General features: G+C 34.3%; 1 protein-coding gene across 4 annotated transcripts in view; it reads right to left on the bottom strand.

Annotated features, from left to right (window-relative positions):
* HOMER1 (homer scaffold protein 1) overlaps positions 1-26,167 on the bottom strand; it is a 135,798-nt gene that overhangs the window by 39,119 nt on the left and 70,512 nt on the right. For all 4 annotated transcript variants that reach the window (XM_077867005.1, XM_077866997.1, XM_077867008.1 and 1 more), the window contains exon 5: positions 25,606-25,745. In XM_077867005.1, coding sequence (XP_077723131.1) covers positions 25,606-25,745 — 140 coding nt within the window. The remainder of the gene's footprint in view (positions 1-25,605; positions 25,746-26,167) is intronic.

Here is a 26,167-nt window from a genome sequence, read left to right as displayed (position 1 = left end):
CCCTCTGCCTATGTCTCTGCCTCTCTCTCTCTCTCTCTCTCTCTGTGACTATCATAAATAAATAAAAAAAAAAATTAAAAAAAAAAAAAAAAAAAAAAGCCAGGATGCCTGAGTGGCCCAGGGCATAATCCTGGAATCCCAGGATCAAGTCCCATATCAGGCTCTCTGCATGGAGCCTGCTTCTTCTCTGCCTGTGTCTCATGGGTAAAGAAATACAATCTTAAAAAAAAAAAAAAAGAAGAAGAAGCACAAGCTGAGGAGTCTGTTGACTTGGTTGAAATGATGGCTCCAGCCACTTGCTAGTTATGGGACCGTGGGCACGTTATTCAAACTCCTTCTGCCTCAGTTTCCTCATCTATAAAATTATGATTAATACTATCTTCACTGGGTGATTTTGAGGAATAAAGAGTGCATTAAAGTACCCTTAAAGAAAGAACATAATAGACACTCAAATATTAGTACCTTCTGTATTTGTACATGCAATAAGGAATCTTGAAAGATCGTTCAGTGAGCTATAAAAATGCTAAATGATTTAAATATTAAATATTTTAAGGGTGATTTTTTGGATGGTGATGTAAATAACTTAAAGAGGTGTAATTTAAATCAAAACCACATCAGGCACATATTCAATGATTTTTGTCATCCTTAGGTACTATGATGTATTATTTATAATAAGATTAAACCTTTGATGTAGAGCTCAAGATAAATTTATCAAGTTAATGGAGAAGTGAGAAAACACAGAAATGATACTCATAACGTGATAAGGTTGATTTCTGATTATGCGAGCAGAGAAGATGAAATCTGAATCTGAACTATATTAGGGTTACCTTGTAAAACATCCTGCACTTCTGTGCAAAATTCCCATTTGATTTTGGAGGGCATAAAAAGTCTAGCTCTGCCCCATTTTTATTTACTAAAATGGAAGAACTCATAAAACCACTAAAAACAGGCCCTTAGAAATCCCTTGGCTCCCATAACTGTGCTCCTACCATAACAGAAGCATATCTATATGCTTTAGCAGCACTCTCTGGAGATGGCTCTGTACACCCTAACATATGTGCAATCCTCGCCTGATGTAGAGACTTCCGTGGTTCCTGCCATGTGCCTTAAGGGAGCTGTGACCACGGAATGAAAATACAAGATGAAGAGGCCATAGGGAGTCCCCAATTTTTTTTTAAAGATTTTATTTATTATTTGACAGAGCGAGAATGTGCAAGAGAGCACAAGCAGGGGGAACGGCAGGCAGAAGGAGAGGGAAGGTGGCTCCCAGCTGAGCAAAGAGCCTAATGCGTGGCTTGATGTGAGGACCAGAGCAAAGGTAGGTGCTTAACTGACTGAGCCACCCAGGCGCCCCCCCAGGGGGTCCCAATATTACAGTTACTTTTTACTCTTGCTGCAAGTCCCTACCCAGGATGTTCTAAAACTTCTGAAGAGATTCCCTTAAAAAATTTAAAGCAGGATCTCTGGGTGGCGCAGCGGTTTGGCGCCTGCCTTTGGCCCAGGGCGCGATCCTGGAGACCCAGGATCGAATCCCACATCGGGCTCCCAGTGCATGGAGCCTGCTTCTCCCTCTGCCTGTGTCTCTGCCTCTCTCTCTCTCTCTCTCTCTCTGTGACTATCATAAATAAATAAAAAAATAAAAAAAAATTAAAAAAATTTAAAGCAGCCTATTCTCTTTAAGGTAGGAGATGTGGACTCCCAACTCCTTGCTCAAAGAGATTTATGAAAGGCTTGAAGTACTTCACAGGCATTTTACATACTTCAATACTTCAATTTAAATAATGCTTTTTCTACATGTGTGAATTGAGGGTTGGGTGCTGGATACAAGGGAGAAAAAAATCTATTTAGTGGCCCTACTGCTGGTTTGTGAGAAAAAATTTACTCAGGGTGATACTGTGAATTATGCACCTACTACTTTCACGCAAGTTAATATTTATGTTGGTTTCCCTTTTATCAAAACTAATCAGTCACTAAAAACTTTCTTTGGAAATTTATTCAGAGCACAGTGCTAGACTATCCTACTGGGGAGAGGTCTTCAGGGAAACAGCCTTACATACTAAGTAAAGAATTATGTTTCTCTCATCTCTTATGAATAAATATCTATCTTTTGCAACGGGTACAATTATTTTTAAGCCTGTCCTTTTATTTATAGGGTAATAGCATCTTATAATCATTATACTTTATTCAATACAGAAATGAATATTATCTCTCCATCTATAATTTGATTTCTAAGATGTCTGTTTCCTTGCAAAGTGGGTCACTTATGGAAAATCTATCCCAAAAACTCTTTAATATACTATGTAGTATTGTTGGGGAAAATATATATAAAATAATAGAAATCACTTTCAGTACTGGCAGAATGAAAAAGATGCTATTAACAGAGATTGTGCCAAAGCTAAAATTAGGTAGAAATATATGAATAATTTTACAGGGAAATCTCTCTTTTCCAATTTCCTGTCATAAAAACATTTCATTCTTAAAAAAAAAAAAAAAAAAAAAAGATGTGATCAATAATCTAATTGACCACTCAATATCTGATACTCAGAATCAGAGGACTTTTGGATTACAGTTTAAAAAAATTTTTTAAAAAGAAGGCCAGAATCAAAAGATATAACTTCAAATTACTTGTATGTTTGGGTAACAGCATGAACAAAATTTTACTTGCAACCATTTCTGTATTAGTTGAAACAGATCATCATTACCAAACTCCATTTAGTTAATGCATATGAGCTATGCAAATAACTTGTAAAAGGGTCCTGATCAAAAGTATTATGCAAATGAACTTTAGGGAGGGTTAGATGGTGATAGGTATGTAAGTATTTAAGAATATAGCTCAGAATTAATAATAGCTTAATCCGCTATTGACTGGCTATTCTCAACAGAGGATTTTTTCGTTTTCTCTCTAAAGCCTGACTGATTAGCCTGCATGGAAGTGAAAGTTTATTATTAACTCGGGGAATCAACTTTACTGGCCACAGTGATGATGACTGGCTGTACTTCAGCTCCAGATTATTTCACCAAGAGTCACCACTGGATGATACAACTGAAAGCTCTGTCAGCAGTATATTTGCATTGTGTTTGCATCTAGTAACAGTCACAGACTTGAGCATATCCATCCCATAAACTTAGTTCCCCTTAATCTAATATCCTCTTTCATAATCTGTGACTTTTAAAGTTTTCTCTGTGTAAAGTCATCATATATGATTCAAGACCACTGACTTGGGCTTCATTTATGCCAGGCTTAAGCAACTGAATAACCCAGACTATTAAATCCAAATGCTGTAACAGATGGGGACTTCCTATCTTCCCTATATTGGCAATAGTTAGGACTCAAATTAAAATTCCTACCTCTTGAAGATTTTTGCAACTACACTATACAATCTTTTTTTCACATGTGCTATTCCCCTGCACTATTACCTTACACATAATATGCAATTGACTATATGTGGTCATATATAAAAGTATTGAGAATGCTATGTAGAGATCACTGAAAACTAAGTGACTACTTCTCAATAGCTCAGAATATGAATAAAAATCAGTGATAATCAGATTATACTAATCAGAAATGAAAATGTCAAAGTTGGTTTCAAATCCTTGGATAGTCTGGTAAAGTATGGAATGAAACAGATTTCAGGTGTTGCTCCAAAGGCCTTCGACATCACAACAAAATATGCAAAACATATTTCAAAGCAGAGAATGGTTACAAATGAAGATGGAATAAAGTAGGATATCTATATTTCTTTTTGAGGAAATGAAAATAGATACCCATGTCACTACTCAAAATCAGACTGTATATTATAGAGATGCCTGACCTCATGTTTTGCTTATATTTACATGAAAAGCAAATAATTTTATAACACATATAAACATGAATATCTGTGGAACTACTTCACATCCTTCTATTAATATCTGCTGTTTTCTACAAATGAACACACATTCTACTAAAACTAGGCTCTTAGCACTAAAATATGCTTCTAAGGTTTACTTGATTTATTAACAGCTTTCAGAAAACCACCTCAAACAACCACATATGCCAATGTTGAGAGGAGCTTTTATCATATACATTGTGTTTGCCCGTATAGTGAATCCTTTATGTAACTGCTTCAGTTTATGAGCTTGTAATGACTGGTGATTTTTTTTTCTTATGACCTAAGTGTCTATCAGTGAACGAATGGACAAGCACATGGTACATATACACAGTGAAATATTATTCAGCCATGAGAAAGAAGGAAATGCTGACTGCAACAACCCGGGTGAACACCGAGCATGTTCTGATAAATGAAGTCAGAGAAAGACAAATACTGTTATGATACCACGTATATATCCTAAAAAAGCATAGAAACAGACTAGAATGGTGGTTATCAGAGGCTGCAGGAAAAGGGATTGAGATGTTGGGCAATGAGCACAAACTTCCAGCTATTAGATGAGTAAGTTCTGTGGATCTAGCATACAGCACTGTGATTATAATTACTAATATTGGGGATCCCTGGGTGGCTCAGCGGTTTAGTGCCTGCCTTTGGCCCAGGGTGTGGTCCTGGGGTCCCAGGATCGAGTCCCACATCAGGCTCCCTGCATGGGGCCTGCTTCTCCCTCTGCCTGTGTCTCTGCCTCTCTCTCTGTGTCTCTCATGAATAAATAAATAAAATCTTTTTTAAAAATTACTAATATTGTACTCTACACTTGAAAGTTGCTGAGAGTACATCTTAAATGTTCTCACCATGAAAAAGAAATGGTAAAATGGTAATAATAGGACATGACACAGTTAAGTTAGCTAATGCTATCGTGGCAGTCATATTGCAATATATGTGTATCAAGGTAATGCACTGTATACCTTAAACTTACACAATTTTGTATGTAACGTATCTCAAAACCAGAAAAAAAAATGCTTTGGAGTTACTCTGCAAATATAGATCTAGAAAGCTAGCTTTTACATTGAGTTTTTCAAGAATTATATTACACTGACATGACATGTGGCAACTATATGTAACTTAAAAATGGTGATTTTCTGAGAGTATAGTTAACTCTTTCCGATGCATTTTTATAAAAGTGATCAAATAAATTCACGGAAGAAAAACTAATTTCAGATTCTATATACTGATACCCTTAGCACTACACTACATGGAAGATCTTTATTCAACAGTGTGCTAAGCGATACTGTGGATTTACCACACAGCCAGAAGTACTTCTTCCTTAAAATTCTTAGCAACTAAGAACCAAAAACCAAATTTTATAAAATTTGGGCATTTATATATTTTGGCTCTTAGGTACTATTTGGAGAAGAAGATAAAGTAATCAAAGAGGTGTTCGTTCATTTTCTATTAACGCATTAAGATTTGCATTTCTAATTTACTTAGTCATGTGATGCTAGCATTTTAACCGTTACTGGAGAACTAAATGGGCTATCAGTTTGTACAATTTCTGAACAACTCAAGCAAAAAGTGATAAATCAACAGTATTTACTGCTTTTTATGGATCTAATATTTTGGGAGTTATAGACGTATATGACATTTTTCTTATCAAAGGAATTTCTACCCTAACTGTAGGAAAAAATCTCATATATAAGCAACAATTAACTAGTCACCTGATTCAATAATTGGTTATTGCACACCTATGTATCAAGCACTCTATCAGACAATGTAAGGACGAATCAGCATAGCTATTGTTCTCAAAAGGCTTAAAAGCTAGTGGGCTTGAATCATCTTGATTTCTAGCCCTTTGTTCTCAATGCTACAAAGTGAACAATTCTCTTATTTCTTCCAGGTCAGTCTTTCTCTACCATTTCTTTCCACTGTCATTACCGTGACCTCAGATGAAATCACTAAACATCTTAGTGCTTGAAGGCCAAAGCAGATGCTCTTCCCTCTATTGGGTGCTCCTTCCTCTCTCTCCTAGACCAATGTCTCTTCTCTGGAAGGAAAAGTGATGTGTAGTCCTCAAGGGGCCTCTTCCTCTGATCCAGCCATAACAACACCTGCTCTCTCCTCTCCCTTTGATCTTTTCTTTCATGACACTTTTCATAACAGTAATCATGCAGTTATTTATGTAATTGTTATGTACTTATTTTTCTAACTCCCCTATTTAAATACCATGAGAACTGAGACTTTTTTCTTATTCAGTACCTGACACTCCAAAGTCAAAAAAGGGTAAAGCAAACTGAGATCTGCAGTGTTTTTAGTAGCAATGGGGAGAGAGATGAGGCTCTTCATGGCTTCCAGAGCACTCAATGGATCACTATCATACTGCTTATACATTCTGCCTCACAAAGCTTTTCAAGGACAAACTTATTCACTTTGTCTTGGCTCACAGACATGCTTAATAAATTCTAGATTTTGAACAGTGAGTATTAAAATGAACCTATATGTGGATAACTGCAAGAAATAACTGGTCATGCTTAGTTTGACCTCTGATTGTGTGTGTGCCTCATGGCAATTTTACATACATAACTTTTAGTTAAATGATTCTTAATCCAGGAGATTACACATGTATATATACATACATATGAAGATACTTCACAAAAATAATAGTGCCTTGCAGGTGCTCCCAGCCTATGGATGTGTGGTTTTAGGATTACAGGTTTATCGAACTACCTTTAACCTCTTTATCTTCAAATAAAATTTAGAACCTACTTTTATTTTTTTTTTATTTTTTTAAGATTTTATTTATTTATTTATTTATTTATTTAGTTAGTTAGTTAGTTATTCGAGAGAGAGAGAGAGAGAGAGAGAGGCAGAGACACAGGCAGAAGGAGAAGCAGGCTCCATGCAGGGAGCCTGACGTGGGACTCAATCCCAGGTCTCCAGGATCACGCCCTGGGCTGAAGGCAGCGCTAAACCGCTGAGCTACCTGGGCTGCCCTAGAACCTACTTTTAAACTATTTAGGGCCTACGACCATATTTTGCAGATTACCTTTGAAGCTATTTACAAATTTCAACTTGCTGCTCCCAAGAAATGACTTTTGTTATGGAGCCCTTTCTAGACGTTGTCAGATCATTATATGCAGGTCTGAAAACTCTAGGACATGTGTTTCAAATGTTTGCTCATGCCACAATGGTCTTGGAAACATAAAGCTTTGCTCTAAGCAGAATTAAAACTGTTAGCCAGCTACTTGGTAAACACCTAGATTACATTCTTAACTTACCATTGTATCAAAAGACTAACGAGCAAAGAAAGCATATTATGTATGTGTACACAGTAAACATACAATACAAACTACTGTATAATTACTGTACAAATTACAAATTACTCAAATCTAAGATTACCTAAATATTTTACCTTGCTTGCAGGCCCTAAAGAATACTATGACTACACACACCAAGAATACACACTAAATCCTGTTAAATCCTGTCAATGAAAACATAATATCAACATGACCATGTTGACTTAACCTCAATACATTGTATGTTCTCTAATAAATCAAATGCCTATAGACCTACTTATTGATGAACTTCAATCACGTATTTAAAGATTCATAAGCTATTTTTGTGCCAAATAATGACTGAATTTTGTCAATTACCATCTTTTCCAAGTTTTGTCTCCATACAGAGACTAAAAATTTCAAGATAGATTTGGGAAAGACTGGGACAGAAAAGCCAATGGTTAGAGTCAAATTCTAATTCTGGTGTCTATAGATCTTAGAAAAATTCTCTAACCTCCTTACATTCCAGTCTGTTCTCTAAAAAGTGGCAAAATTAGACCTATTCATCTTCTCATACGATGCCTATAAGATAGATTAAAAATTAAAAATTATAAACACAAAGGTTTAAAAATAGAAACCCGTGTAGGACCTTTAATGAATAAATTTCCATATATACCATACCACCTAATCGTTCGAAGTACTAAGAATAGCAGGGTGAGCCTAGCATTCAAAGTTCTGAACTGAGGGACGCCTGGGTAGCTCAGTGGTTGAGTTTCTGCCTTCAGCTCAGGACGTGATCCCAAGGTCTTTGCATTGGACTCCCTGTGGGGAGCCTACTTCTCCTCTGCTTGTGTCTCTGCCTCTCTCTTTTTATATCTCATGAATAAATAAAAATCTTAAAACACACAAAGTTCTGAACTGAAATATATGGACTATTACAAGATAATCTCTTCAGGAAGAAGAATGAATAAAGAAGAACAAAGATGATTTTTCTCTCAATTGGTATTGCTGACCTTGTGATTTAAAAGGAAGGAGTAGTCTTCTCTGGCTTTTGGGGGGCATAATGCTTTCTTTCTATAAATTAGCTTACAACTTGTATTTGTGAGGTGTGACTCACTGGTAGGACATTAAACAACACTATTTGAAGTGCTAAATGCCTACACTATTACTTCCAGGTATAGCAATATATTACTTAATAAATTCTTACATCCTACTTTTCCAAGACAGCATGTCAGACTTCACTATTTTCCTGTGGTGAAGTACAAGGTTTCAAAGTGTGTGACTACATACAGCAAGTTTCTTTCAGTTTATTGTTTATGACTTAATATTCCTAAAGTCCATTCCCAAGTAGAGATTTAATTATTATGGGTTTCAATCTCTAAGTCTGGTTATTAGATAGCATTAGAGTTCAAAAATGTATTCTATTACAATATTCCATTCTCGGACATTATCATGTTATGGTTATCTCTCTTAGTGCTAGTGCTCTAATTTGAAATGGATCTATTGTTGGAAAGTATTAACTGATGGATTGATCACATATTTTGAATCTATAGTGACATCTGGAAGGAAGTTAAATGATTATGTGTGCACATAACGCAGAAGCATAGGAGGATACTATACTTACACTGCTTTTTCCTAAATTTCTACTTAAAGATAGAGATGGTTAATTTGACTCATATTTAATTATTTTAGGTAGCATAGTAACATTATCAATGTTTTTAATCGCTATAAACTTGGTACTAAAGCTCATGCCCAGCCACAGGAGATCATAAGAGGACATCTTATTTTCTGGACTAATGGCAAGATCATTTAGATTATTAAAAGAAAGGGCCTTAGGAATCATTACTTCTCTCTTTCACTTCACAGATGAGGAAACTAGCTTAGAGAGATGAAGTAATTTGCCTGAAATGAATACTACTGGTGGCGTGGCCACAAAAACCCAAGTTCATCCCTTTATTTTTGAGATGGATATTATGGTAAGAATGTGCTTTATTTTTAGAGACCAATACAATGATCATAAAACCAATATATTATTCACATTTCTTCCCAGGAAATTATTCTCTCTAGAATTAAATCAGGTTCAGGATGCATTCATTTTCTAAACTGTTTCCATATTAAAATGGGCACTAATACAAGATAGCCCTTCTAAATTTTAAAGATCAGAAAAGTAACTGTTAAGGTAATGACTAATAATGGTTATACTTCTTCATATTTCTGAAGCACATGTTCACCAACTTTAATCTGTCCTTTCTATGACAGATTGTTTAGAAGAGCACATATATCAGATACTACCATATTTTGGGACTGCTTTAGACACTTTCTCTAAAATTTTTAGTAAAAAAATAACTTCTCAGTATTAGATTCCATATTTGGTGTTTAAAAAAATCAGTAGGGGCAACCGAAACCAGGTTCAGAATTATTTTTAGAGGAGTTTTTTTTTTTTTTTAAATATTTATCTATTTTTAGAGAGGTAGAGAGAGCGTGAGCTGGTGGCATGGGATAGGGATGGGGGTAGGGTGGAAGCAGAGGGAAAGAATCTCAAGCAGATTCCCAGCTGAGCATGGAGGCCAATGCAAGGCTCAATCTCAAGACAATGCTGAGCTTAAATCATGAGTTGGTCACTTTACCAACTGAACCACCCAGGTGCTCCCAAGGAACTCTATTTTTATAAATGCTTATACATAACATTTTATTAATAATTTCATTACAACCCTCAAACTAGCTGACTGTTAACATAGGGTTTTTCTCATTATTCTGAGGTTAGAATTTCCAAAGATTATTCTTGCTGCAGTAATCAAGTATATGAGCACTAAACTAAATACAGAATGACACACTGTATCCTATGGATCAATAATACACTATGAACCAATTTATATCATTCATATCAATGGATATGAATGCATGCATAAAACTCTTAAATGAGGGCAAATTATAAAATTAGTAAAGGAGGGAGAGATTACAGGGACAAACGGAGTTAGCTGAATAAAAGCCCCTTGTATAGTTCCCACTCCTACTAAAGTTAAATAACAAATTAAACAACATGAGTGAACTCTGTAGTACATATCACATTAGGGAACAGACTGGTAAAGAGAAATATGTAAGGCTCATCTAAAGCTATTACATTTTGAAAAAGTGACGAATACAAAAATACAACATTGTGAGGTCGAGTGCTTCTTGATCTCAACATACTTAACCTAGGACTATATATCTATTCTCCTTTTTACAGCATTTGGAATAAGTTGTAAAATAAATATTTAAATAATATGGTAATATAGGAAATATTTTCTAAATTCGAATACATATTATAAGCTTGATTCCCTAAATTCACTTTGAATTGACTTGTCTTTTGATACTATGACAGTGAGAACAAAGCAGAAGTGAATATTTTATAGCAATTTTAAAGCCTCACTCTGGGTGTCATTATCCGATAATGCACATGCTGTAACTATGTTTTCACTTGCAAAAATTGGGTTGATTTACGTGAAACAGAAAATGCTATATAATTACTTCCCAAAATATGTTATGAAAATAAAACTGTACAAATGAAACCAAATTCTGTAGGCTATCAAGAATTTTCTATGCATGAATTTTACCTAATTTTCCTTTATGCAAGTTTTCTTTTGGGTCCTTCTATCATATGAAGCAAATGCTTATCAAATTTCTATTACAACAATCTTATTTTTTTAAACTTTTTAAAAGATTTTATTTATTTATTCATGAGAGACACACAGAGAGAAAGGCAGAGACACAAGCAGAGGAAGAAGCAGGCTCCATGCAGGGAGCTTGATGTGAGACTCGATCTTGGGACCTCAGGATCACATCCTGGGGCAAACGCTCAACCAAAGGCAGGTGCTCAACCACTGAGCCACCCAGGCATCCCCAATAATCTTATTTTTATCCAAGTATTACTAAGATTTCACCTCTACCTAGTAACACAGAGTTTTATCTGTGTTAACTGTGTTAACAGTAACTCAGCTTTTATGGAAGTCTAAATTCTGGGCATCTCTGTATGCTTGAACCTTGTTTTGAGATTTTCACTTTTTTTCTTTAATTTTATCTATTTCCTTTTTTTTTTTTTCTTTCTTATGATAGTCACAGAGAGAGAGAGAGAGAGAGGCAGAGACATAGGCAGAGGGAGAAGCAGGCTCCATGCACCGGGAGCCCGACGTGGGATTCGATCCCGGGTCTCCAGGATCGTGCCCTGGGCCAAAGGCAGGCGCTAAACCGCTGCGCCACCCAGGGATCCCAATTTTATCTATTTCCTTGTCATATTCATTTTCTTTTCAACTAGAATTTAATGAATTGGGTTGCCTTTTTTCTAAGAGGTATGAATAATTAAATCTCAATTTAAAAAAAAGGGGAAACCAGACACTTACTTTAGCTTTTCTTTAATTGTAATTATATAAAGCTCTTTGTTAAAAAATCAGTGCAATGTTTCATGCATTTAAATTTATACAAGGATGTTCATTGATAAATCACTTACAACTTCATTATCTTACTTCCATTGGAATATACCTAATATCCATTCATAGCTATAAAAAAAAGCACTTGTAAATTTAGAAATAAGTAAAATCTTATGATTATAGAAACTACCAACAAGAAACAGTCGAGTTATTAATTCTATACTTTTCTTAGAAACATTTAAAATTTGCCTCACAACATCCCTGTGAGGTGGGGAGTAAAGTGTTCTCATATATCACAACAAAAGAAGTGGACCAATACAAGAGTATCAGATTACATGTAGGAAAATGGCTTCATTATATCTTAAAGGAAGTGACAGGTATAAACAGTTCTATTTTGCAAATTAGGCTGATTATTTTCCACAATTTTTAAATCAGGAATAAAGCTATTTTGATTCTCAAATAGGAATTTTTCTTTATGAAGGACTTTCAAGCCTTCCGAAAATTAAGTGGAGCAAAGAGATACTGAAGGGTTCTGTTCCAGACCAGCAAAACTGAGCGAGTATCACAGTAAAGTGAGGCAAATGAGTTTTCTGGTGTCCCAGGGCATATAAAATTTATGTTCACACTATACTATAGTCTGTTAAGTGTATAAAAGCATTATCTAAAAAAAAAAATGTACATGCCTTAATTAAAAACTGCTTTATTGTTAAAAAATTCTAACCATCATCTGAGTTTTCAGCATTTTAATCTTTTTTGCTGGTAGAGGGTCTCGCCTCGATGTTGATGGCTGCAGACAGATCAGGGTGGTGGTTGCTGAAGGTTGAGCTGGCTGAGGCAATTCCCTAAAAGCAGACAACAAGGAAGTGTGCTGCACTGACTGGCTCTTCCTTTCATCAACAAATTCTCTGTAGTTAGTGATGCTATTTGATAGCATTTTATTCACAGACCTTCTTCCAAAATTGGAGTCAGTCCTCTCCAATCCTGTCTCTGCTTTATCACTTAAGTTTATGTGATCCTCTAAATCCTTTGTCGTCACTTTAATAATCTTCACAGCATCTTCTCCAGGAGTAGATTCCATCTCAAGAAACCACTTTCTTTGCTCATCCATAAAAAGAACTCCTCATCTGTTAAAATTCGATGAGATTGCAGCAGTTCAAATAATAATGATGAAAAGTTTGAAATAATGTGAGAATTACCAAAATATGACAGAGACCTGAAGTGAGCATTTGCTCTTGGAAAAATGGTGCCAGTAGACTTGTTCAATTAGAGTTGCCACACACCTTCAATTTGTAAGAAGCACATTATCTAGTCAGTGCAATAAAGCAAAGCACGATAAAACAAGTTATGCCTGTATAATATCATTTTGCCAAAGGAGCAAAACATTTCTTTCTTCTGCTACATGGAGATACCTTAAGTGCTATCTAGGAATAAAAAGGAATTTTAACTCTGAAGTTATCTTCTTTAAAGGTTCTTTCTACTTCTTTGGACTCTTCAAACTTAAAACTGTGAAGACTGGATATCTTAGAACTGTCATGTTTCTTTCTTCCATGTTAGTCACTCTCTTCTCTTAGGGATTATTTGCATCTTCTCTATCAGGACAAATGGCAGATCCTCTTCTTCCATAGGAAATGGTGACTCTGCTAAATTCCAAAACTCATGGCCACAGAAATGATCAGATAGCCAAGGAAAACTGGCTCTCTTCGCAGAAGAAAAAATATCCAACTTGGAGAACTGATCTTTTCTCACTTTACAAAAAAACCTATCCAGCAGGTATCAGGATTTAACGAAGTAAGGCAGCAGGATTTAAAGAAGTAAGGCAGCGTTTCCAGGAAAAATATTCAAAGCAGAATTTTTCTTTTAAGTGAGAAGTGGGGAAAAGGGAAGGGAGTTTATGTAGGTATATAATTTTTCTTCTTTATTATTTCTGCCTAAGATATACATCTCTCTCCAAAAAACCAAAATGGATAAACTATGTCTAATATTAGTTCAGGGCTTGGCACCTAAGAGGTCCTGGAGATGGCAAGACCACTAAGATAAGGTACATTTCCTTTCCTTGCTATGGAAACTAAGACTTTCCAACCATTATTATGGAAATGAATGACAGAATGATTTAGCTACATCCTTTAAAAGAAACTGAATAGGTAGATAGTCCCACTGTTCCCTGGACTCAGAAAATATCCAGTGATATGGTTCTTTACATAATTTATCAAATACTAATATTCAATCTCTAACTACTGAGAGAAAAAAATCTATTATTTCATAGAGCCACAAAGGCCTTAGTAACTTAGTTTATGAGTATACTAAGCATATCCTAGAACTATCTAATTACAAAAAACTATTAAGCCAAAGGATTGAATATACTTTCCAAAGACACGTTTATTAACATGTTTTTCCATTAACCTCATGTTAGAGACTCCAAGGCAGTTATGAAGAAAATTCACAAGAATTTTCTTATTACCATGAAGAACTTTGAGTGTTGAAAATCAAAAATAAAAAACCAAACCAAAACAAAACAATAAAAACCTCTTTAATGCCCCAGGTAAAGGAAACGAAAAAAATCTGGCTTAACTTAGTTTGTGACTTAATTTTCTACTTTATATGCATAGGTACCCTTTAAAATGTCCCACAAAATAATTTTAACATCCCTATGTTGCTTAAAGGTTAATGTACAAAGGTTAATGTACAATACAAAACTCTCTTAGACTACATGCATCCAGAAACATAAGATCTTAGAGATAAACTAGTAGAACACTACTGACATAAAACAAGTATTGATCACATAATTGATTTAAGATAATCATAAGCTAATGTTTATAAAAAAAATCATAAGCTAATGTTTCTATAATGCAATAAGGGAATATGTGAAGAGTCTTCTAGAGTAATAATTATACTAGAAATCAGTTATTTGAAATGAGTAACTTTAATATGTTTCTATTCATATTTGATAAGAATATGCTTTATATTCACTAAAATAAAATGATTTATCCAGTATCTTCTTTTTTTTTTAATATTTTATTTATTTATGACAGATACAGAGAGAGAGAGAGAGAGGCAGAGACACAGGCAGAGGGAGAAGCAGGCTCCATGCACCGGGAGCCCGATGTGGGATTCGATCCCGGGTCTCCAGGATCACGCCCTGGGCCAAAGGCAGGCACCAAACCGCTGCGCCACCCAGGGATCCCTATCCAGTATCTTCTTTAAAAATATTTATATTCTCACTCTGTTTTTTAAAGAATGTATTTTTACTAGTTATTGTAATTTAGAAAAATTAAAAAAGAGGGAGCACCTGGGTGGCTCAGTTCGTTAAGTGTCTGCCTTCAGCTCAGGTCATGATCCCAAGGTCCTGGGATTGAGCCCCACATTGAGCCCCATGAGCTCCAAGAGCCCCACGTCGGGCTCCCTGCTCAGCTCAGTGGGGAGTCTGCTTCTCCCTCTCCCTCTGCCCCTCCCTCCTTACTTGCACACTCTCTCACTTGCTCTCTCTCAAATAAATAAAATCTTTAAAAAGAATTAAAGTAGAAAAAAATCATTACTTAAAAAATCAGATAAAGAAGTAAATCTGCTCACATTTCCACCATCCATAAAAGCTATTCCACATATTTTGGAAAAGATAAAAAGCTAGAAAACTGCAAAGTTTTATAATTTTAGACATAAAAACTAAGGCGTAGTGATGTGCTTTAAAGAAACAGTGACAGTTTTATAAAAGAATTCTACCTCTCAGTCAATTCTTCTATTCTTTAAAACAGACTATCAATTTACTTTTAAGAAATAGACTTAGGGAAAGCTATGTTGCTATATATATTGCTATATATGTCAAAGCATAGATTTCTAAAGCTACCAACTGAGGGAAAGAAGTCACTAAACAATTAGAATATCAATGGGAAAAAAGACATCAAAAAACTAAGAATATAAAGAGCATCTATGAGGGATGCCTAGGTGGCTCAGGGGTTGAGAGTCTGCCTTAGGCTCAGGGCGTCATTCCAGTCCAGGGATCGAGTCCCGCATGGGGCTCCCTGTGAGGAGCCGGCTTCTCTCTCTGCCTATGTCTCTGCCACTCTCCTTATGTCTCTCATGAATAAAGAAATAAAATCTTAAAAAAAAAAAAAGCATCTATGAAAACCCACAGTTAATGTCATAATTAACAGTGGAAGACTTAAAGCTTCCCGTCTAAGATAAGAACAAGACAAGAATGTCCACTCTTGTCCCTTGTATTTAGCATTGCACTGGAGGTTCTAGACTTGGCAATTAGTCAAGAAAATGAAATAAAAGACACTCAGATGAGAAAGGAAGAAATAAAATTCTCTCTATTTGCACATGACATGATTTTGTATATAGAAAATCCTAAGCAAGCCACCAAAAACTATTAAAATAAATGAGTTTATTAGCTAATTAATGGGATATAAGATCACTAAACAAAAATCATCTGTATTTCTATATATGAGCAATGAGCAATTAGAAAATGAAATAGAGAAAACAATCCCAATAACAGCATCAAAAATAAATCAAAATAACAGCATCAAAAATAAATAATAAAGGAATACATTTAACAAAAGAAGCACAAAACTTACACTTTGAAAAGTAAATAACATCGTTGAAAGAAATTAAAGAGCTCAATAAATGGGAAAATATCCCATGTTCACTGATTGACAGACTTATCATTACTAAGATGGCCAGCAAAATTGTTCCACAGATTCAATGCAATCCCTATCAGAATTTCAATGGACTTCTTTACAGAAACTCACAGGCTGATCCTAAAATTTATGTAGAAATCCTAGGGACTCATAATAGTTGAAACAATCTTGAAAAGGAAGAATGAAGTTGGAGGACCTAAATTTCCAATTTCAAAACATATTACAAAGCTACAGTCATGAAGAGTATGTTAGAATTGAGAGTTCAGAAATAAACCCCCATCTGTACAGTCAACTGATTTTTTTGACAGGGATGTCAAGACAATTCAGTAAGAAAAGAATAGTCTGTTCAATGAATGGTGCTGGGAAAACTGTATATCCACAGGCAAAAGAGTGAAGTAAGGCCTCTATCTCACAGTGTATGTAAAAATTGATTCAAAATGGATCAGACCTAAAGGATTATATAACTCTCAGAAGAAACATGTAAATTTTCATGATCTTGAATTAGGCAATGGTTTCTTAGATATGACAGCAAAAGTATACGAAACAAAGGAGAAAAATAGATAAATTAGACTTAATTAAAATGTAAAACTTTTGTAATGCAAAGGACACTATCAAAAGGTGAAAAGACAACTTACAGAATTGGAGAGAATACCTGCAAATGATTATCTGATAAGGAGTTTATATATCCAGAATATATAAAGAATTACAACCCAATTAAAAATGGATAAAGGATCTGAGTAGCCATCTGAAAAACATATAAAAGTGGCCAACAAGCACATGAAAAGATGCTCAACAATATTAGCCATTAGGGAAATATGTACAAATTGAAACCACAATGAGATAGCCCTTAACACCTACTAAGATGGCTATAAGTAAAAAGATATAAGAGAAAATAACAAGTCCTGATGATGTCAAGAAACTGTAACCTTTATACAATGCTGGTGTGAATGTAAAATGGTACAGCTGCTTTTGCAAAGTTTAACCTGTAGTTTGGCAGCTACAGGTTAAACATCAAATTACCAAGTGACCCAGTAATTCTACTCCTAGGATATAGGTGGATAACTGAGAACACGTATTACACAAAAACCTGTGCACAAATAATCATAGCAGCATTATTCATAACAATGGTAGAATTTTCAGAAAGTGGAAGCAACACAAATGTCTATTATCTAATGAGTGGATTAATAAAATGTAGTATATCCACACAATGGAATATCATCCAGCAATAAAAGGAAATGAAGTACTGATATATTCTACAATGTGGATAAACCTTGAAAACTCATGCTAAGTTAAAGAATTTAGTCATAAAAGACCACATATTATATGGTTCCATTTATAAAGAATGTCCAGAACAGGCAAATCTACAGACAGAAAGATTAGTGGTGACCTTGGATTGGGGGAAGAAGGTAGTGTGTAGGAGGAAAAAAAAAAAAGTAGTTGCTAATGGGGGAGGTGAAGAAAATGTTTTAAAATTGACTGTGGAGGGACGCCTGAGTGGCTCAGGGGTTTAGCGTCTGCCTTCGGCCCAGGGCGTGATCCTGGAGTCCCGGGATTGAGTCCTGCATCGGGCTCCCTGCATGGAGCCTGCTTCTGTCTCTGCCTGTGTCTCTGCCTCTCTCTCTCTCTCTCTGTGTCTCTCATGAATAGATAAAATCTTTAAAAATAATAATAAATAAAAAAATAAAATTGACTGTGGTGTTGGCTGCACACCTCTATAAATATATCAAAGTCCCCTTGAATTATACACTTTAAATAGGTGAATTATTTAGTATGTGAATTACATCTCAACAAAGCAGTTACTAAAATTACTAACAGGAATATTAACTGCTAAGTGGACACTACTGGAATTAAAAATGTAAACTATTCTTCATACTGATATTTTTGTTGATCCTGTCTAGTAATATATTATTATTATCACTAATGATCAAGATATACCAATGTATTTACCTCTTTCTGTCATCTCAGTGATGGCAAAAACATATATATTTATTTGCTTAACAAATTTATTCATGATCTCTTACATATCGAAATGGCTTGAAACTAAATGGTATATACCAAGAAATGTGAATCAGTAAAACTCACTCCATAAGCTAAGAATCTAGTAGGGAAGTTTAACAAGTAGTGGTAAATATATGTTGAACAATGACAAAAATCTGGATGAAAAGTATCTTGAAGTATGATACAGAAAACAAACCTGGAGTTTAGTGGAAGGAGCACTGCCTCAACCAGGAAGGACCCTAATGATCAATGCCTTTGGAGATCTCTGTTCTAATCAAGCCATTAACAAATACTGCTGCTGAATACCTCACCTCTTCCCTGGCCTTGCTTGTACTTCTTTTTTGTTGTTGTTGTTTTGCTTGTACTTCTGTAACATGAAGTGGATGGACTATGTAATAGAAAGTTTCTTCTATTTCCAAAGTTCTAATATTGAAGTTTAACTTCAATTTAGGCCAGGGTCATAAAAATCAACTATTTTCTCTACATTGGACATATGACCAAGCTAAACTGTCAGTGGAAAATGGAAAACTGATGGAAAATAAATAGAAGTAAAATATACATTTACTTTAATTGGTTAGTCACATCTACATTTTTTTTTATCCCTACAAGGAAGGTGTAATCCCTAGAGCATGACTACTTTCAATACATTTATTTCAGTCTAAGAGCATGAGAGTAAGTTTACAGAGGCAGTGGTGCTAGAGCTTAAAGGATATTACAGAGGTTGACCAGTTGGTGGTCCAGTTATGGCCAGAGGTGGATGGGAGGAAATACAGAGTGTGGGTACACAGCCACTGCAAAGAGAAGGGAAAATGTTCCAAAAACAAGGAAGCAAGGACTTACAGATGAGAAAGCATGCTTGCTTGATTATACGTGGAAAACCACCAGCAATTTGGAGTAACTGCTATAAAAGCACAAGGTGATGTGGCCGAGGAGGCCTCATCCGGTGACCATGGAATGGTCCATACATACCATGACACAGAAATTGTTTGACTTTTGTGTTTGAAAGAAAAAACCTGTCAGAGTAATACGTCAAAAAAGAGGAAATGTCCAGGATTCATCTGCATGTTTATATCATCCCAAACACCTCCACCAAGAGTTTATAAGGTTATTACAACAACGAATATTGCTAGTAAAATATGCTTAAAATCTTTACCCTGGGCTAAACCATATGTAAATCAGTTTCCTTTTGAAAGTCTAAACTAGAAACCAGATGGGTCATCTAGTCCCTATCCCTCTGTATGGCATTATTTTAAAAAACTTTAGTATCTTCAGATGAACGTTGCACATTTTACTTTATCACAGACCTCACCACTCCTTACTGCCATACATACCACAAATGTCACACCTTTATGTGGCTTGTTTGACCTCTTATGTTCACATCTTGATCTTGTCCCTTACTCCTCTAGTAAGAAAGATGGGAATCCAATTAAAAGGAAGAACATTTTCCTCTAAGTCCTAGAACTATCTATATCACACACCTCCCTTCCAGTAGAATCCCCACTATGGTCTTTTAAAAACAGAAATGAAAGGTTAAAATGAATTTTAAAAGCCCTCTACAGGGAAGAGATCATAAATAATCTAGGATCAATCTGTTCCATTATGAATGACCACATGTCTAACTCCAGCTAGTCATTTTGAAAATGGAAGTTGACAATCAATGGGGACAGACTGATGAACATTCTTTCCCATTAATTACAATGATAAGGCAAAGAGGGAGAAGGGGAAGGGACCAATCCCAAGGTGAGTTACTAATGTTTTTATTTTATATGAATAGTTATTTTTCTTCTTCCATAAAACCTACATTAAGTGGTAATACCTGAAAAAAATGCTTCAGCAAATTTATACATTTTCTTCAAAATATTTTAGAAGACATTAGGAGAGAATAAAGATCAATTCTTAAAAATGCAGGACAGGAAATTTAAGTATACTTATTCAGAAAGATAATACTGTAAACACCCAATCACTATACTCTATTTTTTTACTGCATCTTATTTAAAATGTAAAAACTGCTTTTCACTTCCCAGAGAATGTAAACTGCATATATTATGAAATTACTATAGTACTTCTTATAAAATGCTATCTATTCAAAATTATGGTAAAGGAAATTCTGACACCTCTAAATTCTTATATTACAATCTCTCATAATCTGTCTCAGCCTTCAAATTAATTTTTAAAAAACCTAATCTAATTTCTGAAGTTCAATGGTGGAAGAATAACAATATTTAAGTCGTTGTAACTATTAGTGGAATCCTACAATTTAAACTTTCACCTGCAATTATATTAATGATAAAGCACTTCTTGTGAAATCAAATCCCAGGTTTACAAATAAAATTTTATCCAAACAAAAGTTAGCTAGAGAGATTATTTCTATTTTAGTTCTTACCTATGACCCTTTAAGTTTTGCCTACTATTCATAAAAATGGGAGACACAGGGCATAGCTAAGAAGAGTATAGTACCCCAGAGCTCTTAACAGTCATTCATCTTTTTCCTGTTTGTATCATCTTTCAAGTAAGTACAAACTGTATTTGATTCAAAATAAAGCACTTTTTAAAAAAATTTAACATGTAACTATAACGGTGTATAAGTTTTCTAACAAAATTTAGTTTTTCAAATTGTGCAAATATCCCTGATCAGTTTTAAAGCAGTAGCTTTCTGAAACTCTGATAATGAAGAAATTACTCTATTAAATAAAAATTAAATGAACCCAACCCAGATTTCATAAATTTGAGTAAAATTGTAGTTTGCTGGTTTAAAGTAAAATCAATATATTAAAGAGTAACATCTGTGCATACATCCTTTAATGAATATCTGCTGGAAACACACAAAGTGGCAGAAAAATCTCTTTAACAGAAGAGAATACACATGCAGCACCCCCAAAATGTGTAAGTACTAGCAGCACCATAAGAATATACTATATAAACATTAAAAGAATTTAAATATAATCAGTGCTTAAAACAGCCTATTTTCCTTAATATAATCAAACGGTTATTAAAATTTATCAGTACAAAAATAGCTTCACAAACTACTAATGTATATATACTAGTTCTGGACTCTCAGAAATAAAATAATAGCAGTTATTTATCAATATGTTACTGTATATGTGGGGAACATAAATTTACACTGAACAAAATAAAAACTTTTAGTTTTTAGTATTATATTCTAACAGCACTGGGATAGTGTAAAATTAACTATTTCCAAAGGGAATTTAGATAGCTTTAAGTCTTAAAAAAACATATCCTAGAATTTCTTATTAAGAACAAGTAAATTCCAGAATTCATACAGCTGATGCTATAAAGCAAACAGTAAGTCCCTGGAAACAGAAAACAAAACCTTCCCCCATTTGTTTATGCTCTTCTATTAGTATATATCTGCTTTATTTAGTACATAGCTAATCTAAGATAAGGTCTCAAAGGACACCCTGAACACTTCGGTGGGGAAAATATACCTGCTCAGTCCTCAAATGATTTTTATCATTTAGGTTAAAAATAATTTTTAAGAAAAATAGCAATTTAGATAAAATATAATGCCATTTCTCCCAAAGAAATCACACTTGATCTTAGCCAAAAGGCTGAGAAGTGATCCTCCCCAAAGAAATCAGTAAACGTTTTCATCCTCACTAATTCCCCCTTTTATACACTCCTAAACTTCAAAAAAAGCATTTATATAAATACACTAAAAATGTATTAATTTATTGAAACTTACTCAATGAGAATGTTTTTGCATAAGGTAAGGACATAAATAGCACTTGACTAAGGTATACTGAGTAGCCCATACATTCTAAAATTTAGTTCAGCAGTATAATTAAAAATCAAAGAAAAGAGTAAATAATGCAAAGTAGACCGTATAATGACACTGAGATAGAATATAAATAGCTGTGCTACCTTAGTGAGTAAGTTTTTTAAAAAGCTCGAAAGTAATTTTAAAACGTATTGTGGGGCAGCCCAGGTGGCTCAGCGGTTTAGCGCCACCTTCAGCCCAGGGCGTGGATCCTGGAGACCCGCGATCGAGTCCCACATCAGGCTCCCTGCATGGAGCCTGCTTCTCCCTCTGCCTGTGTCTCTGTCCCTCTCTCTCTCTCTGTGTGTCTATCATGAATAAATAAAATCTTAAAAAAATAAAAATAAAAAATGAAAGTATTGTGGATGAAATTTTATGTCTGTGATTTGCTTTTAAAATAATACAAAAGTGGGGGATCCTTGGGTGGCTTGGCGGTTTGGCGCCTGCCTTTGGCCCTGGGCGCGGTCCTGGAGTCCCGGGATCAAGACCCGTGTGGGGCTCCCTGCATGGAGCCCGGTTCTCCCTCTTCCTGTGTCTGCCTCTCTCTCTCTCTCTCTCTCTCTCTCTCTCTCTGTGTCTATCATGAATAAATAAATAAAAATCTTAAAAAAAATTAAAATAAAATAAAATAAAATAATACAAAAGTGGAAGAGTGGGCAGGGGTAGGAATAAGACCGGCCATTTTTACATAACTCTTGAAGATGGGTGGGGGGGTGTTCATGGGAGTTCATCATAGTACTCTCTCTTTCAAATATATTTGAAAATCTGTGTAAGTTTAAAGAATAACAAAAAAAAAATCTTCCTTATGTCTTTAAAGCTAGTAATTTTTAAAAAGTACATAAAACTAACAAAGAGTAAAGAACCAACCATAACACAAATGCCAAAATTTCAGGACCAAATGAAAATCAAGGCCACCTTTTGGTATGTTAATTAATGAATTCATGAGACTAGGTACACGGTTTGAATTTTAAGAGCACAAATTGGCTTGCTAAGTACTATTACTACCATCAACTCTTAATTAACTTGACTAACTAGGTCATTGCTCTTCATATCCTTTCTTCATGAAATCACAACACATAGATATTTTAGTGACTTTGCTCCTTACTTAACAGTAAAATGGCATCAACCAGGACAGAGAAATGTTGGCAAAATATATATATATATATATATTTGTTCATTCTTTTCTGTTGAAGTAAGTACTAAGGAAGAAGGCAAACATTGTCTAAATAAGCCTTAAAAAACATACTTTTGTCTTCCTTTTTAAAAAAAAAAGCGTTTAAATTACCAAATTTAAACACAAGTTTCAGATTTAAATAAAAATTATTTTAATCTTCTGTTTCTCATTCATGAAACGCTGATCTTATTTCTACAGAGTACTTTTAGGATAGGAAGATAATAACTTCCTAACACTACGGCGTACTTGTGATAGGAGTTCAACTAAAATGTACTCTAACTGGCATTCCCTATTGGGATCAAAAGGTGAGCTGCAATCCTACTCAAGTTTCATGAACTATGCAACCTAGGACAACTGACCTAACCGCTGGGATTTAGTCTCATGTGTTGAAGGCACACGCTTTCAAACTGATGTTTCTTACATTATAATCAGGCACCTACACAAATCTGTGCATTACTGAATGAAGCAAAGTTTCTATTCTTAATGTGAATTTTACTCCAATATTTCCTATCTCATGTTTCATTTTTTAGAATGCCAAGAATAACCTAAATTGATTTCAAACTACTGAAGTTTGGAAGATCCTAGATTACACCATCTTTAAGGTCTCTCCTGTTATTTTGGGATTCTAATATTGGTTATAAAACACTCAATCGTCCATCTCAGGTAGAAATCAAAACTAGTTCAGAAGGTAAGTCTTCTGAAATCCTGTAAGCTATTTTTAAAATGGTATAACAAGAAAACTATAAGACTGTATAATACCTTTAACATAATTAAAAGCTTTAAATGACCTATTAAATTTTCTTTTCAGAACTCAAGTATCTCCATGAGTAATCTACAGATTCTAGTAGTCAAAGAAGCTGTACCTTCAAGTAAAAATAACTAACTCCTATTAGACTCCCAAGTACAGAGCAGATCAATAGAAGATGACTAATCCCAGTCCATAACTCCAAATACTAAGGATCAGGAAAACAACAAACATTCAGAGACTTTTAGGTGCATAAAGTAAACTAGAAATAGTTTTTACAAATGTTAAATACAAAAGTTCTCATTTCCAAATGCTATAATATTCAATGCACATGGCTCATTTAAGTAAGTCAAAGAAATCAAATTTATTATGTTCAGTGCATTTACATCTTTTATATGGGTATGTTAAATTTAATAGGAATAAAATTTTTCCTTCCCTTTTTAAAAACTGCATACTAATCACATTGCTCTTCAGTTGTAATTGCATATTAAAAAAAAACCCTATATATTTTACCTATTGATGTGTACATGATATTCAGAGGAACTAATAAATTTTTCATGTATTCAGTTTATTTTTATAACAATAGAAAAGAGAATATGCTTACACTGCCATAGTTAAAACATATTAATGCTTTAACCATGATAATTCTAAGATGGGTCTACTATTGTATGCCAAATTATTAGCATTTTTAGGTACAAAATTAGAATACTCTTGCAGTCACAAAGTTTTCCTCACACGTTCCTTAAAAAAACTCACAACTAATTTCTTCCTCAGCCTGATCATGAGGTCTCTCAGTGTTAGTCTCTAATGTGTATATTCCATGCTGCCCCTAATATTCAACAAATTCAATCAAAATTAGAATTCTCATGAAAAAAAGTTCTGGAATTTCTCACTTCACAGTTGTTCTGAATATGTTCAAGAATTTGATCTTTTTAGAAATTGGTCCTCAAAAGAGATGCACAATATAGGAAAACTATTTTCTTAATTTCATTAAAACTACCTGGTCAAAAATTTCCAAAGAAAGATAAAATTTAACTTTAAGACAATGACTTATAGGTATTCGTTTTTATTTGCAATGCTGCAGTTCCAGAGACCTCTCTGTGTCCAAAAAAATACCACAGTATGGCAAATTAACTGGTTTAGAACACATTTAAGATAAATTTTATCTTTTTGAAGTATCAAATTCTTTTACAGTTCAGAACTACAAGATTTATCCCCTGTTAGTTGGTACAAAATCTCAATCTGTCATAAATGTTAATAGAAGTTACAACAATAACTTCTTTCCTTCTGTGAAATCCTATGGTGAGATCATCTCTAAGAGTACAGTAAAGCTTAATTTCAGAATAGGAAGTAGATTTAAAAAACAAAAAACAAAAAAAAAATTTTAACCCTCAAGAACATAGATGAAACCAGGTTAACAAAGGTGGCCTTTTAGGGGCTGTGTTAAAAAAATAAGTAGAAAAGATTTACAATAATGTGTTTCACTGAAAAATGATTTGTACTGCAATTAACTCAGTAGTTCTTTTTCTACATAAAGGAAATGTTCATTCCAGTCCATATAGGCATCTATAAACTATTTAAAAACCTTTCTGAGGTTAAAAGTAACAGTTTAAAAAAAGAAAAGAAAAAGATTGACCTGGGTTTTCACTTAGGGTTATAACTTTTCAAAATTTATCTGAAACCAATAAGTTTCCATATTTACACATTTTACTTAATCATGATGGTTGAATTGAATCTGTACCTATGTGAAAATGGCAATGCATTCTGAGTTGGTTCAGCCCTTGGCTCTGAGTTCTGTGTCACATCAGGTGTTCTTTCATCATCTGTTCCATTGATACTTTCTGGTGTTAAAGGAGACTGAAGATCTCCGCCTGCTGATTCCTTTAAAAAAAGGGAGGTAGGGGATAAAAGTGTTATACTTTTATTAAAATATACAAGATTAACTTAAAGTTCAAAGTGACTCCAACGTATGCTTACTTACAAACTATACTTCCATTGAAATTTGAGTCAAAGATGTAAAAAATAAAATTTAAAGGAGAAATAATTTTTAAAAGCAGAACAACTCATAAGAAAACAATATAATTTAGAAATGTAGTTTCAAAGAACTAAAGAACTTCTGGGTTTATATAAACAGGTAATTGGTTAGAATAAAAGATGTTCAGAGAACTAATTATGAAAAAGAAGACAGCACAAAAATGCAAGAAAATGTTATTTTCCTTGGGAAGGTAGGAAGGCAAAGGGAAGAATGGAATCTTCAACAAGTTTTAATTTTTTTTTATCTGCCCTACTTTTCAATTCCATAG

Source organism: Canis aureus, chromosome 2 (genome assembly GCF_053574225.1).
Source record: "Canis aureus isolate CA01 chromosome 2, VMU_Caureus_v.1.0, whole genome shotgun sequence".
In the NCBI taxonomy this organism is placed as follows: domain Eukaryota; kingdom Metazoa; phylum Chordata; class Mammalia; order Carnivora; family Canidae; genus Canis; species Canis aureus.
The sequence above is the reverse complement of the archived record's forward strand: the minus strand, read 5'-3'. Positions and strand labels throughout refer to the sequence as shown.